Genomic DNA, 17,492 nt, shown 5'->3' on the forward strand with positions numbered 1-17,492 from the left:
CAAAATATTCCGAACTCACACGCATATGTGAGGCGGGGCCGCGGCTGGACAATGCGTCTCTCGTCGCGATAGGGCCGCGTCGGGATGTACGTCGGCCTTCCAAACAAACCTAAACGTGGATGTATTCCTCACACACTAATGCATGGAGCCCGTGTCCTACATTCGTCTGCCTATGAACCGTGTTGGGATAGCGGTTTAGGATGTCTTTTGACAGCTCCGAGTCATCGACTTCGGTTGGGTGTGGGATTCGTGGATCCGTATACAATTTCAATGGATTCCTTATAACAATTCGTCACGTATGCACATTGTAATGTGGCGAATGCGCTTGTATGCCTTTAGGCGTTGTAGAGATTTGCATATTTTGCTAGTGGCATCACCGAAGGTCGTACATGTCTGTGTCGTGTCTAGTAGTGCTGTACATATGATTAGACTTGGATTCTACTTGTTAGCAGCTCATCTAACTATATCACTTACGAAGCATTCGCAGAGAAATCCTGTGAGGCAGGTTTTCATGCACTTTGTCAAGTGGGTGGTGTGCGCATGGTCGGTGCTGCGTTCGTTGTAGTGATTTCATCAAAATTTATGTGCAAATTGCACACCTTCTACAACTAAATTTGCACCGGGTATAAATATATGTAGGTTATAATGGGTATTATTTGTACCACGGTGGTGGAGCATTGAGCTTTACACATCGTGGCGCACCGGGGACATGGTACGGCGATGTCTGAATTTGTGACTTGCGCTGACTCGCATTTCATAAATTACCACCTTCCTTATATTGTGTAAATGCTTTTTTAGTGGTCTCATCAGAATACGACGTTTGTGAGACACTTTGAACTGTATGCGCAATCATAGGCGTCGGTTTGATCCTGCATGTCGATACACGGCTGTCTAGTGGATTTCAGGTGTTTATTTACCACACAATTGATTTTTGTTGCCCTCCATAGTTGTATGCTTGCGATAGAGTGGTTGATTTCTTAGATGTGTTGATAAAGATGTGGGCAAAACTCAATGTTTTCTCACGTTCTGAGTTGCGTGCTGTGTACCGCGAACAATTGAACATTGAACCTTTGGGATATAATCCAAACAAGGTTCACTATTGTGTCTAGCACAAGTACACACAAAGCTCCACCACTTTACTTGCGGAATGCCTTTTGGCCTTTCTCAATGGTCTACCTCTGAATGTTTCATTCGGACTTTAGGAGTATTCTGCGACTCCATATTAGCTTGGGTCCTGAAAAATATGCAAGAAAGAGATGTGCTTTTGGAAACTATTCTGCGTTCCATTTCTGCTCCAGCGTACTATAAGTGTCTACGCGTGGCTTGGACCTGTTTTCATGCTTGTAGTTAAACTAAGCCTCCCACTCCGGCTGTATTCGTTGGTATAATCGATTGAATACCACGGTGGGACTGTTTTTCTGTATCTCTGGAAAATTATGTGTCGTCGGATATGCCAGCCAACTGCTACGATGTTCCGGCCACTATCAGCGTCCCAACTGTAATTATCGTGGAACGTTTATAACAATTAATATATGGTGTAATCTATCGAGCGCTAACTACGTAGTTTCTGTTTCTATTACTGTATTACTGGAGGAGATTTCTCCGATATCCTGACATAGCTGACAATGAAGTTTCACTGCCGTGTCTTATCACAAACAAAACGTCGTAAATTGTTGTGATTTCAAATGTTCACAAAAGATCATTTGATTAGAAACACTTGAAATCTAGTCACATTTATACCGATGATTTGACGCAAAACCGAAAACTGTTTCCAAAGGTAGCACAATGAAGCACCTGTTGGCACTATGCTCAACAATCCTGCTCTCAGGTGTTATTATTGACGCATTTCATTGCGATTTCTATGAAGAACATGAGCTTATTAGGGGCGACTCTCTCGTTGTGTGTGAAGTGGATATTGGCCATGATAACTTCGCAACAATTATATGCCCACGTCAAGTCAACAACGCAGATTACACCATCCATCCTCGATCAAGGCCGGATACAGGCAATCAAATTGAGACGTATGTGAGTGACAATTGGAAATTACGCTCCGTCCCTCTTTCGGATGTTATAGTTACGGAAGTGCCACACTCATTTGCATGGATGGAAACGACTCTGTCATGTGCTACTCTGTATTTGACGCTAAAGGATTACTACATATCTGCCATTACTGAACACCGTTTTACATTCATTTGTGGGCCGAGAGATTTAGTTATGAGTGATGCATTGCAGCGCCACCTTAACAGCCTCGATGGTACCATCCAAACACAAGAGCACCCTAATTCTGCAAGCGCTGCATTGGAGGACGAGATTAAGAAAATAGTTAACGGTTTGGGGATAGTGTTTATGTACAGAGGGCACAAGCATTTACCGCTGCAAGGGTGTGGTACTCGCCCTTCACCACTCTTCGATCCGGATATGGAGGTAACCGTAGATCGTGTCACTGGCACGCGTTCATGTGTTGCGAACCCGATGTCGAAATCACGTATAGGATTTCTTTGCGAAGGACGTATTGAACCCCATGATTGCATGATATCACTCATAGATGAGAATGGCGGCGTTGTGACTGCGCCTCGACCTTTCCCGTATTGGAGTTTCAATTACAACATGCCTTGGGTTGTAGGAAACTATTTTTACAAGTTTCCATTAGACCCATTTCAAGGCGAATGTAGGTGCGTAGATCCCCGCACTGGCCAGGTGAAAGCCAAGATAGAGATTCGTTCTAAAATGGATTACGTCTGCGACATCGCTAGCAAAATATTTCGCAATCGTTTTCGACCCATTAGTGGTCCTTGGTGTTCGGTCGTACTTCATCCTGGCAGCAAGCTGACCATAAAAGTGCCTATGCAGCCCGTGATCTCGGTATATATCGACGAGGGTGTTTCAGGTGTGCCATTTTCTCAACTGCCGTCTATCTATGAATATGAAACTGCATTCCTGCCAAAGGACTTGACCACGCTGAGGCAACTGATTTCACTGCGTGGTGCCGATATTTACGACGAAGTATTCTATTATCGTGCCCTTGCTGGGGATGCGCTCGAGTTGGATGCATCCCAAATTTCGCGGGGAGAGGTCACACTGAAGTACCATTCCGACAAACCTCTTGCTTTACGAAGCGGATTGAATTCGTTTTATTACAATTGGACACTGATATCTAATAACGACAACATTCCAGATAGGATAAGGGCTACCATCAACGTGTCCTTTGCGTTTAACCACGAGTACACGAAAGTTGGTTGTGATAGAGGGCAAAGACATGTCTTCGATCAACAGTTGAGCAGGAAATATTGCACAAACAAAGTCATGAGTAACGACATAGGGAGTATTTATGAATGCGCATTGCATCTTTGGAGAGACGAATGGAGGGCTGGTATTAACTGCAGTCCTGATGAAGAGTTGTTGCCTAAAAACTGCAACTCTACGGCATACGATCTGAGCTTCGACAGGATTGCTCGATTGCCTGTATACCTGCGTAGTGCGACTCACCATATTCGAGGATTCCAGGTGTTTGATTTTGAATATAGAAGAGATATCCCTATAAAAGTTGCTTGCATCTGTGTTGACCAACGTGGGTACGAAAAGTCGAGGCTTGTTCTAGAGTCATACGAAAAAAGAAGGCACAACTTCGAGGTAAGCCGTGGAACGAGGTTTAACAAGATCTTCGCATTCATGTCACCGCCCTGGCGTAAGGTTGGAATGTTACTTGAAGAACCCACATCGACAAGATTGGTTGTGCTGCATAACATATCGAAAAAGACCGTTAATCTACGCGTGGGTACAAAGTTGGTATTGCGTTGTACTCTTGGTACCGCACTGCAAGACGGTGCAAACGATACAATAACTCCAACTGTTTGGTTACCTGAGATGCACAATGAATTCCATTATATTGTAATCCGCACATCACAAGGCAGTACGCTTATTAGGAAAGCGCACAGAGATTCAGTAGCTACTACGTTTGGCGGCCTGGAAGTCATACACCAAGAGATCGAGAGGGGACGTGCATATGAACAATTGGTGATGAAGTTGAATACTGGTGCCATCGCAATATCCAGAGACCCAGTTCACACGGAACGCGTGCCGATGAGGTTCGTATGCGGCAAGGCGCCCCTACTGTCGGATTCGTCCGCCGTCTCCGACGTTGCGTCACCCTCAGCATCATCTGCCCGGTCGACTACTAATATAACAGAATTGGCAGAAAAATACACTTGGAATATTGTTAAAGTCAACGTGGAGACCACTGATCCCTATATGCAAGGTTGCGGTGTTACATACGAATCAGATGAGCTGTTCAAGCCTGAGACTCCCCAACTCTACGATGCGGACGGACAGCCTCAGTTTGGTTGCAAGATCGACATTCAAGCTGCCAAGGAAGCGGCGTTCTACTGCCCGCCACCGTATCTCCTGGACCCACCCAACTGCTTCTACCAAGTCTCCGTGAACGGCGAAGTGAAGAACGTAAGCGACGTCAGCACGTCGTTGGTCGATGTTCCATCCAGACATTTTGTTATCCTGAGGTTTGACAGTGAGCTCATTGGACCTCGCGAGACACTCCGCGAGACGCCACCATTGGAATGCCGCTGCGTCACTATCAAGGGGGCCATCCTATCCACCATCCGGATCGAGAACTATTACTCAAAGCGTTGATTAGCTCATATACGATGACATATCGGTTAATTGTACAAAAGTTCGTTTTTATTGTCGATGTTTCTGTCTGTGTTGATATGTATATCACCATGGAAACATGGCTTTAGGTTGGAATGTGGTATCTGCGCTTGTAGGTCGAACAACGTATTTTATCGTTGTGATTGATCATTATAACTAGTGTAAACGTCTATGGGTCCGATCAATCGTGTGAAATGTAATTACGCCTGATCATATATTAGATGCTTTTTTTTTACCGCAAGAGCTGTCAAGATGTGATATGTCCATTCGCGTACAATATCAAACGTAAAGAGACTTGCAATGCCCTTATCACACAAAGATGGATCTTTTATGTCTCCTGTCACTTTATGTCAGCGATCTCAATACTGTGGACAAGGTACTGCATTGTCACGGCTTGCAACGTCAGCCGAACGATTGCGAGGGGCACGGCAGTAATGTCTTCACTCATCATACGTTTGCACCGCACTACGTCACATACTTTACAAACCTACGACGAGCCTTAGTGACATTCGCCATGTGTTATTTCTTAGGTGTCATCTAACTCAGCCACAGCCTATAGCTTGATTGGTTGCATAAGACGTTTCAATCCAATTGTCGTAGTGAGATGTTAAACATCAGTAAGTGGGATATAAAAAAAAAATCTAAACTGACAGTTAATCAGCAATACTAGGCAAATCTCAGCTCACTAATAAGGCCAATCTCGTTGCGGTACGGATGCAAGGCGTTATGTCAGAACACATAGTTTCATGCCAAAAATGAAGCATTGGGAAATGCTTCTTACATATTGGACCATATGAGTTTATGTGGAAAGAGTTTGTTAGTCAACTGAAGCGATACGTGTTTCACCGATGACAACGCCCATACCACGCAGGGAATGGATAACCTGGACGACAGTCACTACCGTTCACCTTTTAAATATTTTACACCAACGTAACCATGACAACCATTATTAAGTTGCACTTAAATAATCGAATGGACATATGACATCTAACCTATGTCCAATCATCACATGGATGAGACTGGAGTTGCTAGAGCCGCAAATAAGACTATTTCGTGTGAAGAATTCGGATCTGACCTCTCCTAACGCACATATTTTACGCGCTGAGTATGAATACATAACGTTAAAAACACAACGGACTGCACTGGCAAAGTTACCCTCCGTAAAAATGTCATATAACATATACGGATCGGATCTACAGAATCTGTAGACGTAGCAACGCACTATATCGGATATTGACACTTCTGACGAAATTCAGGACTCTCCCAGGCTGTGTGACACGTTGTCTAAAGGCCACAATGTTCAGGAAGAAAGATCTACAGGGTAAAGCCGCACCACGAGACCAACACAAGAACAAAAATCCAAACCCTAAATTACAGGCACACAAATACACATAACTTCGCTCGAACAGACACGGTAGCCGCAATGACAGTGACGGTTACCTGCACGACTTGAATAAGAATGGTGAAAACAACTACGGAAACGAGCGTTTTGCGCGAAAAGCGAATTTATATGTCATGAAGTCTCGTAGATAGAAGCCAAAGGTAACTCGAAACATCACAATCGGCAAGATAGCCCTGACACACAAGTCTGCAACGGCAACCACGCAGAGTAGCAAAGAATAAAATGCGACATCTATTTAGAGCAAACACAATCACGCTAATAGTGAAATACATCAAACGGCGAGTCTGTATTCCTCACGTGACTGCGGCGTTGACAAAGATCAGGTCACGTGGGAATCCGTAGGCTCTGCGACATGCTACTCGCATCGCGCCGTAACATTCTACATTTTACATGACTTCTAAAATTTTAGAAAGATCCCCCGGTTCGGGACTTACGATTATTGCCAAAAATTTGGATATGCCAACTACTCGCGTGCTGCGTACTGCATGTCACGTTAATTGTGTGGAGCTGGCTGCGATACGACATCTTGGTCACCATACCTTTACATCGGACTTTGTTGCATAAACTAAGGCCTTTGGATTTTCCATTAGGCTTGTATGTCTTAGGTGTCAACAGCAGTTGTGTTGTACGCATCCGCAGTTAAGACGCAGCTGTTTAGATACGCGTGCCGTGTGCGAACAGAGCTGTAAAGATACGAAAATCGTTGTAACTGTATAGTACAAATCGAATTTAACTGATTCTTACAAGATGATGTACCTTTCTTTGACCAGGGCGCCTCGCGACCTCAAGGAGGCCATTGACTGGTTGGTGGCTTTGAAGGGAGATGATCCGAAGAACAACTTGAGGGCCATAAGTGACGCAATTTACAACCTTCTCGAAAGCGACACTCTCGGCTTGAAGATGTTGCCCGCCCTCAAGATAATTAGGCGCATTTCTCAGAGGTTCTTGCAGAAGCAGGAGCTTCAGGATCAGGTGTTTGTAAGGGCATCGGCGAGGAAGATGAACAAGTTGGTGGACAAGACCCCCGGTGGAGTCAATGTTCCGAAGAATGTCACCCCTGAAACCATTGCGAACAACGTGACTCATGTTGTTGTTGGTGCCGAGATATTCTTGAACGACATCAAGGACCTTGACGAGTACAAGTCTGCTTACAGTTCGGAAGCGACATGGTCTAACTCGTGTTCTACCAAGCCGGAAGCTTGCGCGGTAATCTTTGTCGGAATTGCGCCAATATTGTTTGCTGGCCTGCGCTACGTGCGTGATGCGTCTTTAGCTGCCAAGCTTCCTATTTCGAAGTACACCGGAAGGGGTCGTTTGGATGATATAATGAAGTCTCTGGGTTACAAGGACACGCAATACAAGGAAAGGATTACTCGTTCTGACATCCTCACCGCGTTGAGGGCCGTGGATCACCAAACGATGGCGACGCTTCATGACCTCGCCTCAATTTGAGCTTTCTACTGAGTAGGGAGTGCAGGTGTACTGTGTAGGTAGTTCGGTATGACATTCTGAGTCCGGGTTCTTAGTGAGCCTGTGTAAGAATTTAAACGGGACATTTCTAATCAGTGATGGTGTTATACCTAACTTTGTGTATGCATTCTTCATCCGCTACGCTGGTGCCGTCATGGGGCAAAACAGAGTTCTGAACTTTGATTTAATTTCGCTCGTTGCGCATTTTGGCTGATAAGTTCTAACTCTTACCCTTCAATGACCGCGTACCGGACGGACCTTGTTTGTGGGCCCGCAGTTCATAAGTTGCACTATGCACCGCTGTGGACCTTGTCAGTTGTAAGCCATTGGCATCATTTTATCCTCGCTTTGCAGCTTCGTTGTTGCACAACTTAAGGGCGTCTTTTGAGAGCATCGCATGCTGACCCCTGCATACTGTCACTTTATGCGATCATGAAGTTCACGTTTTGGAGCGTACATACTGTTATTATAGCCTCAGGACAGCATCCATGGCGCTGCTCTTAATTTGAATTCATCACGCATATACAGCCTCGATGAAACGTTTGCTTTCTATGCCCTGTAGGGAAGCGCTCGGCGACAGCTACTGGCGTCAAGTTTGCATATAACCTGTCGCATAAAGCAGTTCACAAGAACGGAAATTGCGGCGCCGTCGCTATTCCTGCTCTAGTCATTCTTGTCTTTTGGCATCTATCCTTAAGAATGCGTACGGTTATACTTTTTAGTATATGCAGCCGTTGTCAACACAATAATGTATTACGTCGAATTGACAATCTTGTCTGTGTATGGATTCCGGAATCGATGTACATTGATCACCGCCCCGCTTTCCCACCAAAAGAGATTATGTAGCGTCACATATTGTACGCACAATGGTCATATCTCAGGAATATCAATTTGAATGTAGTACTGTGCATCTCGATCATCGCCTGGGCTTGTCTCGGCTCTCTGTAGCAGGCTTTTTGAATGTATTGCTGATATCCCTGCAAATTCTACTTTCTCATGCATGACATAACGTATTCTGTGCCGACACAGATCATAGGACTGTTTTAATCGGGTAACAATGCCAATGTGATAGGCCCCGCTAACCATGAAAAATGGGCCGCGGCTATTTAGCCACTTACAAGACTGCCCAGATGGAAACAGGTAGGAAAACTACATTTAGATTTAACACAATTTCGGCAATCGTTTGAAATGACACCACACTGGGTTGTTTGCCTCCATATATTTCCGTTCGAATGAGATTCCGGTGAGGCTGAACTTGATGAGTGTTTAATGGTCGCACTCACCGTTTTACCTCCTTGTAAAGATCAGCAAAAACGTCCGGTTCGTTGAATAGCACTATTCTAGCAACAGCCAAATAGTATTTGACTAATTTTCCTTTTATGAAAAACGCCCATGTACCTGCATACCATGTGTTTCGTGCGGATGACGTTTTACCGTTTTTGGTAAAAAGGCTTTTGGCTCGGTTGAGTTCGTTGGTGAATACGTCATCCATAACGCGTACGACATCTGCATACTTGTGGTGACGTCAAGGAGTCCGTACCATCCAATGGCGCCTCTGTGAGAAGGTGGTAGGTCAGCCTTTCCCAGTTCGTCACAAGGTTCGGTTCGGCAATCTGTTGCACGTGTTTTATCCATCCTCTAACATACTGTAATTTCAAAGAGCATGGTAAAGCGCTCTTTGAGCGTTAAAGCCTGTTTCCGTTCCATGGCAAGGGCGATGCTCGATTCTCCGAACCCCGATGCATAAACATATTTGATAACATCTTCTGCCTAACGCTGATGATATGTGCATAGCCTCTACCGTACGTTGTTTTGGTCTGCGATATGGTAGGCTCGGTACTTCCTTAGGAAGTCAACTCGGGGGAAAAGCGAAATAAAAGCGTCCACGACACGTGCGATCTTCTCTGGCTGATCCGTATGAGATTCGATGAATAATCTAAAGATCGATTCATTCGGCAGTGTTCTAAGTTCCGCACAACTCATGAGGATGTGCTCCAACTCAATTCTGCATGTCGTCTAGGTGTGCAAGCCCAAACCTACCTGTAATCAGAGGTGAAATCGACGCCGGAATTGCAGATAGTGTCCGAGTGCTTCACTATCCACTTGTAAAATTGCGCTGCATGATGCTTTTCCAGGTTCCACTCAGTGCAATTCCTGCAGGGACGCTGTCTAACGCTGCTGGGAAGCGCACCTCTGAATTTGACAGCTCATTTCATACACTCTAGCGTTTTTCGCTAGCATCCGCGCTCCATGCACCAGTGCCAGTGGTCTCTGTCACGGTATAATTCGTTTGCATGTGATCCTAACCAGGAATGGCGTCGTGGAACCGGCGATTGATAAGAATTTTAGGAATAACTTCTCTTTATTAAGACTATCGTTATGACTTTCGACTCTCTGAACTGTGCTTTCGCGCTGCAGCAAGCGAACGAAAAGCAGAAACAGGTCTTCTGCCAGGTAACCTCTCGGGGGTATGCTCCTTAGCAAAATGATTGCGATTTTCAGTGCTTCGCCGTGCGACCATGGCGTGTTTTCCAAAAGCAAACGTTTAGCAAGATGTATGAGTTTCGCCAGCACGAGAGCTTTGATGCTTCTGTGGCGTGAGACGGAAGGCTTACAGATGCTAGATGTGCCTTTATGATTCTGCGTCCTGTTCACATCCGATTCGCACGCGGCGTCTTCTGAACCACACGTCTTCATTCGCACAACTTTCAGTTCACATCCCGGTGTTTCGGCATCACTTTATGTCTCTAGATTGTGTTTTCCTGCTGCGGTGTCGTGGTTACACATCTGGCAAATCCTACATATTCGGATGCCCCGTACTCTGTACAAGTTCCTAAACTCTTCCTTTTTACCTCCTAAATTCCTTTAGCCCTGTCTAACGCTATTTTGAGAATGATGTGGTTTGGCAGTCTCTGCACGTTAGCACTTTCGTGCTGTATTATGACCGTGCGCTGTGCCCTTTATGGCCCGTCCAGCCCCGTTAAACTCTTGGATGCTTCGTCTTTTGACGATGTGTTGCGTACCGACGGTGTTTCTCTGGTCCAGTTTTACAGCGAACCGTAAGTCCGCTCCCAACCTTCTGCACATTTTGCAGTTGCGCCGCTTGCACTAGCTTCGCCAAGGACTTCGAGGCTGCCGCTACTGCAACTAAGGACGTTGTTGGAGTCTATGCAGTGAGCGATGCGTCGCTATCTCGGCGCTACAATGTGCGATCGTTTCCCACCCTCAAGGTCTTCTTAGGAAAAGGTCTTTGTACCATACTGCCAATTGATCATTTCCCAACAGGTTCTGCTGAGCAGCCGATAGCCGAGGACTATACCGGAGCATTGAACGTCGCTGATGTTGTGACCTTCACCATGAAGCATCTAAACAAGCATGTGAAGGCGAAAGTACCGGCCCCAGCGCGTAGTAAGCTGAGACCTGCGGTCACTCATTTCCTTTAGGCGAGGTCAAAACACCATCGGGCCGCGTAGTGTCCTTGAACGAGAGCGAATTCAACAGCAAGGTGTTAAATGACAACTATAATCAATGGTAGGTGGCGGTCCTGATGCTCGCAATCCGTATGATGAAGCAACCTTTGTATGCTTTCGTGAAACATGAGCTACCGCTATTCTGCGAAAGTCTCATACCAACAATACGTGGATGGTCACTAACTTGCGCAGGCTGATAATGTTCTTCGCCCCTTGGTGTGGCCACTGCAAGGCACTGGAGCCGGAATGGCGTCGCATGGCTACTATCGCAGATCGAGTGACCGTCGGTTCCGTGGACGCCACTGTAAACACGGCGTTGGCGCAGCGCTACGGCGTCAAGGGTTACCCTACAATCGTGCTTCTTCCGCAGGGTCCTAAGGGCCCCTCCAAGGCGATCCCTTACAACGGCGCGCGCAAAGCTGAGGACATCCTTGCTTTCGCCAAGCGTCACTACCGTAACATGGGCCCCCCTGTGCATGTGAACAGCTTCGATGATCTGAAACAGCGTTGCAGCGGGCCACTTTGCCTGCTTTTCTTCCTTCCCGAAGAGGGTCTGCAGGGTAACATTGATATCATTTCAAAGGTGATGGAAAATAACTCCACGCTGCCTTTCCAATTCTGCTACACTTTGGGTATGTTTGTCGGACGTCTTTCGCTTATATCGTCGCAGCGGGCAGTCATCCAGTGTGGGAGCGTGCGTTGGGCGTGTCGTCTTTCCCGTCCTTGCTGGGTCTAAACTTGAGCAAGAACGTGTTCTCCACGATGCGTAAGGAGAAGTTGACCTTCGTAAGTCACACCTGTGTTCACTAACGACCGTCAGGAAAACGTGAACACTTACGTATCCGAGATCCTGTCTGGACGGGTTATCGCTGAACGCCTTGCCCAATCACTGGATAGCGAGGATGTCGTACGAACGGAGTTGTGAACCATTTAATCTTATAAGTATTTTGAAACAGTTTTCGAATCCACATACAAACCACAACGTGGTGCTTCACCTGCCAGGCTACCCACGAAAGGGCAAGGGAGCGTATTTACCATTTCGCAGCGTAGATGGTACGTGAACCCGAAGCAGTCAAGTGCAACCGGTCGAAAAGAAGCGACAGCCGAACAAGCCCCCCTAAATTACAACAGCTACTACAATGACGCTAAAAAATGTCTGCACGTGCGCAGTACGATTAAATGCATGACGGTAGTTTACATTGGGGTAAATTCAATTTACTCCCACTCAATCGTGGCTGGGGGCTTGTCGGTAATGTCGTAGCACACCCTGCTGACTTGCGGGATGTTGTCAGTGATTCTGCGTGAGATGGCAGCGAGGCATTCCATGTCGATGTGCCTGGCGAACTGCGCAGTGACGAAGTCGACAGTCATGATGATGCGGACAACAACGACCATTCCGTAGACCCTGGCAGAGTTCCTCAGACCAGTGCAACGGGTGTTGGGGAGAAGGACACATGCGCACTGCGACACCTTGTCGACGAGTCCCCTGGCCTCAAGTTCCTCAAACATGTACCTGTCGGCTTGCCTGGCAATCTCGACGTGCTCCGGGACCAATTCGCCGAGAACACGTGCACCAAGACCTGGTCCAGGGAAGGGGTGCCTCTTGAAGGTAGCCTCTGAGAGGCCGAGGAGCTTACCGAGATCCCTGACTTCTTGCTTAAAGAGCAAACGCACGGGCTCGATGAGTTCGAATTTCAGGTTTTCGGGAAGACCGCCAACGTTGTGGTGTGATTTAACGGGCAACTTGCTCCTCCTGTTAAGTTCGGATTCAAGGATATCGGGGTAGATGGTTCCCTGCAGCAGGAGGCAGTTGTTGTGGTTGAAGCCGAGTTCGTTCATGGCCCTCTCGAACTCCTCGATGTACACTCTGCCAATAACCTTACGTTTCTGCTCGGGGTCAACTACGCCCTTGAGCTCCCTGAAGAACACGGACGACGAGTCACGGATGGTGAGCTGGATGCCAGGGATCTCAGCCTTCAGCCTGTCGTAGCACTTTTGAGTCTCCTGGTACCTCATCAAACCGGTGTTGATCATGATACCGTGGAACCTCTCGCGGATGGCCTCGTGGACAATGGCTGCGCACACAGTGCTGTCAACACCACCGGAGAGTCCAGCAACAACGAACTTGTCACCACCGCACTGTTTGATAACATCCTTCTTAGTTTGCTCGTGATAGCGCTCCATGTCCCAGGTCTTAGCGCACCTGCAGACATCGTAGCAGAACTTCTCCATGATGTGGCTGGCTTCGTTGCCCTCAACGTCCTGAGGGTGGAAGCAGAAACCCCTGACACCGGTGGCGGGGTTGAACAGACCAGCGATCTGTCCCTCTCCGTCCTTCATCGAGACGCTGAAACCAGATGGAACAGCCTCGATTTCGTCAAGGTGGCAGCCGTGCGCTACGAAGCCGTTGCTGCCCGCCAGGATGCTGTCTACACTGGCGTCTACAGTGACCTTCTCCCGCTTGTACTCAGTCTCCTGGGGTCCCAGATGGCGTACGTTACCTCCGAGGGCAACGCACATCGCGTACATGGCATGCGCCAGGGCGATGACGGGGACCTTTTTGGCAACACACAGCTCAATAATTTGGGCATCGACCTTCAAGGATTCGGGGTCGCTGACACTTTCTGAGCCTCCGCTGAGTATGACACCTCCAGGCAAGCGTGCGGAAAGGGTTTCTATGGCCTTTTCAATGGGGAAGAGCTCGCAGGTGATTCCCAGCCCGCGGAGGAAGCGGACCATGGAACCAGACTGGTGGCATCCCAGGTCGAATATGAAAATGAAATCCTTTTGAAGTTCCATTGTGTGTAATGCGCTGATTAAACGGAATGATGGTGTGTGCAGGTTGGCCAATCAAAATTTATAGTGACCGCGTTGGGCGGAATCCGTCACCACAAAGTGCATGGATTTTGCACCACATTACGCGTGTTTGCTGTGCACGTACTTTCCGCGTGTCAGTGCTTTACCCAGGCGTGCTGCACAGTGTGATTGAGGGCGTGAAGTCGTCGGCTGTCTAACAAACTGTGTGTGCAACGACACTGCCGTCCAACTGTCCTCTTCCATGCACACACAGCACACTCCCCCGTAAGTCACTTATAATTTGGACTCCGATAGGAATCACTCACCTAACAGTGTTTTTGCAACGCAGCGGCGTGGCTCGCGCAGCCTGGTGCGACAGCCGCGATTTCAGTCGCTGCCGTGTTGCAAAAGACACTCATAGAACTGCTATATTATTGTGTTATGTTGTAAATATGGCGATCGTGTAGATTGCTCTACTTTTTCTTCATGTTGCCCATACCGGCCCCGTAGAGGTTCGGGAGGGACGTTAGGAAGTGCATGCCTGGCTCCATGTCGCCGAACCCGGTGGTACCACCTGTGACAAGATGAGGCGCCGGTGTGACCGTGGCACATGGATGCTGGCAAAGTTCGGCGGTGCGTGAGGCGTCAGCAGCAACGGGTGGCGGCGTAGCCGGTACTACCGCATGTGCCGCTGCTACAGAAGACTCCCGCAATGGAATCTTGCCGCGTGTCACACATTTAACTTACCGCAGAAGATACGCCTGTCCTGCGGGTGATATCCAAGCAGTTCTTCCTCCTCCTGTATCTGGAATTTGGCCTCCTCGATATAAGGGGCTAGGTACGGAATGAAGGGGTCGTAGTTCTGCTCCTCCAATGGCGGGTACATTCTGAGCGTCGATATGTGCATCCCTCTTGCGATTCGCCTAAATCTAGCAGTGGCCAGGTCTTCCGGGAGCAGCTCGAGCGCGCGCTCGACAATGGGTTCCCTTTCGCTCATGAGATCATCGTAGAGCAGACCTGCGCATCAATTAAGGGCGGAATCGGAAACGTCCATGCCTCTTTAGGGCCGCAGCTATTGAATGTACGATACGAAATACTAAGCACAACTCCAGCAAAGGTTCGTAACTCACCGTGCTCCCTGAGATACCTGGTAAGGCAGGCATGTTGCCAGCGTTCCAAAGGTCCTGAGAACATGCGAAAGAACCATGGAGCTACAAAAGCGCGATACAATTTGGAGCATACGTTGGGCCCCCTTTCGATCCTTAGCTGGGTTGCGGTGGGCTGCAAGGACCCTTTTTTGGTCCGCCTCGCAGCGGCCGCGGCGATTTTCCCCAGAGTTCTGTTTACCAGCATTTCAACTGAGTTACATTTTCCCGAAAATTGCCCCGCGTTGGCGTAAGTTGTGGTCTCCAGTTAAGAGTGCGGTAAGTTCCGCGGCGTCGCTTCGGCCCGGTTTATGTAGGGCAGAGCTAAGTGAATACACGGTCTCACGGCACACCTATGTGATCTATAGACTAATATTTAGAGCAGTTTAAGGTGTCCCGTAATCTTGTTCACTACGCCTTCGGGCGCTGCACACGTATGATACCTCGCCGATGCGACACACCTGGTCCGATGGCAATGACGGTGTACGATCCCGACGGTATCTGCGTCCTCCCCTGCAAGATGAAAGTAGATTGACATTAGACGTACCGCGTCACATGTGATGTGATAGTTGACGTCGGCGGCTTTGGCGCTGCGCCTCAGCGTCATCATTTCTTCGCTGCTCTGCATCACGTTTGCAGTGATTCGTGGTTATAGGTTACCTGGAGCTTGAGAACGACCTTCTTTTGGCCATTTGCCAGCCATTGGTCAAGGTATGGGTTGTTCTGCTCTATGGATTCCAGGTAGGCGCCCAAGGATGCGTGTCCGCACTGGGCAGCTATTTTGCCCTTTCCCATGTCGAGGTCTGCGGATACAATTAGAGGCATGAATATATTTGATTGCGGTCCTTACCCGTTCTAACGCAGAGCACTAGTTTCACTTCTGTGTCCTCATCCTCGTCCTCCTCGCTTTGGGCTTCTTTCTTGTCCGCACGTCGTCTTTTTAAGGCGTTTTTGACATCGATTATCGCACGACGGATGACGCGTCTCCATACTTCTGATGCGTCTGTGACGATAGGCGCTGAAAGCACGCCTATTATCCAGGCGATTATGCACAGGAGCACGGCGCCGGTAGCCTCCCTTTGCGTGTCCATGGTTTAATTTACCGCCTAACAACCAGTTATTTCACTTTATCATCATGTATACTTTTAACGAAAATTTGTGTTCCGCATTGCTAGTGATAGCCGTGTACCCAACCTCCACCAGCAGCGGTGTCGCTTGACATTGGTGAGTATATTCGAGCCGTATGTTAGCTCATTTATGAACCTTCACTAATCCTTTTATATAATTTTGGCGATTTGGTTTAATTGTGTTAACAATAGGCGCTGATACCCCGTTGATCTTTGCGTCAAACCAGTCTTCCACTGTTACTTCTTTTGTTTTGATCACTGCTGCAAGATTTTACGGTGTCTATGGATGGCTTATGGTGTGTATGACCTGTATGCGCTCTTTTATGTACCGGTAACTCGAGATGTCGGAGAAGGATGAGTTGGACATTCTGCTCTCCGCTGCCGAGGGCGGGGACAACATCTACGTGTCCACGCATGACCCGAAGTTCAACCGGAGCATCGCAAACCTGAACGTGAAGGAGTCCATCGACATGGCTCACTACCTTTACGTGGAAAGTGGCCTGTATTCTAGCAGGCGTGAGCTGAGCAACAATTTCAAATATCAGATTCCATCTCATCTTGTCGACAGCGCGGCTACCGAAGGCCTGAAATTCAAGGACAACGTATGCTATGACTATCTCGTTGCCCTTGGATGCCGTGGTTGCAACCGTTCTGTCGACTTCAAGTCTCCGGGCATGTTTTTTGATGGCTCCGCAGGCAACACGATGCGCCGTGACTTGCAATGCCCGCGTTGCGGGCATACAATCGCTCCAATTTTCAGCTCGAGCTGCACGGATGATTATGTGGACAGCTTACGTCGATCTGCGGCGTTCGGTCGCGGCAACGAGGGCGAGAAGGCGTACATGTACGGCTTCCGTCAGGGTTGCGAGTTTGACAACTCTGGCAAGAAGTGGTGGAACGACTTTTCTCGCCGGGAAGGCGCTGCCGCGGATGAGGGCAGCACCCTGTTCATGGCCAAGAATGCGAACAAGAGCAGCCGCGAGGTGGTGAAACAGTTATGCGAGAAGTGTGGCTGTGAGGAAGCCTACTACTCCACTTTCCAGGCACGTTCTGCTGACGAGGGTATGACCGTGATGTACGAGTGCAAGCATTGCAAGAACAGGACGGTTGTCAACACGTGATGACCGCCGTGATTGCTGGCAACGATGTGAAGCGTGCTGCGGTTGTGGCGCTGCTACGTTGTTAGTAGAAACCTCTATCGTAAACTATTCTCTAATGTAACAACTACTTTAGTCACATGCATTGCCATATTAAGATTAATGAGATGTAGCATACTGTTTTATACTTGCCCAGGTCATCGATTTCAGGCGGAGGAACCACGACCTCCATGAGACTGCAATTAAAAATTAACTGAGAAATTGCTATGCAGACGTTGTAATTCGACCTATGTGATGATACACTATTGCGATAAAGTTAAGAT

The 17,492-nt window shown here is 47.9% G+C and overlaps 8 protein-coding genes across 8 annotated transcripts; 4 read left to right on the forward strand and 4 right to left on the reverse strand.

Moving 5' to 3' along the window:
- Positions 1-1,785: 1,785 nt before the first annotated feature.
- BBBOND_0106590 (hypothetical protein) lies at positions 1,786-4,644 on the forward strand (the record flags this gene model as incomplete). Its single annotated transcript, XM_012911082.1, has 1 exon — positions 1,786-4,644. The coding sequence occupies one exon, from the start codon at positions 1,786-1,788 to the stop codon at positions 4,642-4,644; it is 2,859 nt and encodes a 952-aa protein (XP_012766536.1).
- A 2,167-nt stretch (positions 4,645-6,811) lies between these two features.
- On the forward strand, positions 6,812-7,516 carry BBBOND_0106600 (hypothetical protein; the record flags this gene model as incomplete). The annotated part of the gene is made up of 1 exon (XM_012911083.1): positions 6,812-7,516. The coding sequence occupies one exon, from the start codon at positions 6,812-6,814 to the stop codon at positions 7,514-7,516; it is 705 nt and encodes a 234-aa protein (XP_012766537.1).
- Positions 7,517-9,331: 1,815 nt separating this feature from the next.
- On the reverse strand, positions 9,332-10,231 carry BBBOND_0106610 (hypothetical protein, conserved; the record flags this gene model as incomplete). The annotated part of the gene is made up of 4 exons (XM_012911084.1): positions 9,332-9,539; positions 9,575-9,688; positions 9,726-9,805; positions 9,842-10,231. The coding sequence occupies 4 exons, from the start codon at positions 10,229-10,231 to the stop codon at positions 9,332-9,334; spliced, it is 792 nt and encodes a 263-aa protein (XP_012766538.1).
- Positions 10,232-10,429: 198 nt separating this feature from the next.
- Positions 10,430-11,929, forward strand: BBBOND_0106620 (protein disulfide isomerase related protein, putative; the record flags this gene model as incomplete). Its single annotated transcript, XM_012911085.1, has 7 exons — positions 10,430-10,593; positions 10,629-10,780; positions 10,820-10,959; positions 10,983-11,065; positions 11,197-11,636; positions 11,675-11,790; positions 11,825-11,929. 7 exons carry the CDS (start codon positions 10,430-10,432, stop codon positions 11,927-11,929), a joined length of 1,200 nt encoding a protein of 399 aa, XP_012766539.1.
- Positions 11,930-12,219: 290 nt separating this feature from the next.
- On the reverse strand, positions 12,220-13,803 carry BBBOND_0106630 (GMP synthase, putative; the record flags this gene model as incomplete). Its single annotated transcript, XM_012911086.1, has 1 exon — positions 12,220-13,803. The coding sequence occupies one exon, from the start codon at positions 13,801-13,803 to the stop codon at positions 12,220-12,222; it is 1,584 nt and encodes a 527-aa protein (XP_012766540.1).
- Positions 13,804-14,273: 470 nt separating this feature from the next.
- Positions 14,274-15,153, reverse strand: BBBOND_0106640 (hypothetical protein, conserved; the record flags this gene model as incomplete). The annotated part of the gene is made up of 3 exons (XM_012911087.1): positions 14,274-14,374; positions 14,548-14,817; positions 14,931-15,153. The coding sequence occupies 3 exons, from the start codon at positions 15,151-15,153 to the stop codon at positions 14,274-14,276; spliced, it is 594 nt and encodes a 197-aa protein (XP_012766541.1).
- Positions 15,154-15,321: 168 nt separating this feature from the next.
- BBBOND_0106650 (peptidyl-tRNA hydrolase 2, mitochondrial precursor, putative) lies at positions 15,322-16,036 on the reverse strand (the record flags this gene model as incomplete). Its single annotated transcript, XM_012911088.1, has 5 exons — positions 15,322-15,371; positions 15,407-15,458; positions 15,493-15,567; positions 15,606-15,748; positions 15,796-16,036. The coding sequence occupies 5 exons, from the start codon at positions 16,034-16,036 to the stop codon at positions 15,322-15,324; spliced, it is 561 nt and encodes a 186-aa protein (XP_012766542.1).
- A 377-nt stretch (positions 16,037-16,413) lies between these two features.
- Positions 16,414-17,193, forward strand: BBBOND_0106660 (hypothetical protein, conserved; the record flags this gene model as incomplete). The annotated part of the gene is made up of 1 exon (XM_012911089.1): positions 16,414-17,193. The coding sequence occupies one exon, from the start codon at positions 16,414-16,416 to the stop codon at positions 17,191-17,193; it is 780 nt and encodes a 259-aa protein (XP_012766543.1).
- Between the last annotated feature and the right edge of the window lie 299 nt (positions 17,194-17,492).

The sequence above is a fragment of the Babesia bigemina genome, assembly GCF_000981445.1.
Source record: "Babesia bigemina genome assembly Bbig001, chromosome : I".
Lineage (NCBI taxonomy): Eukaryota > Apicomplexa > Aconoidasida > Piroplasmida > Babesiidae > Babesia > Babesia bigemina.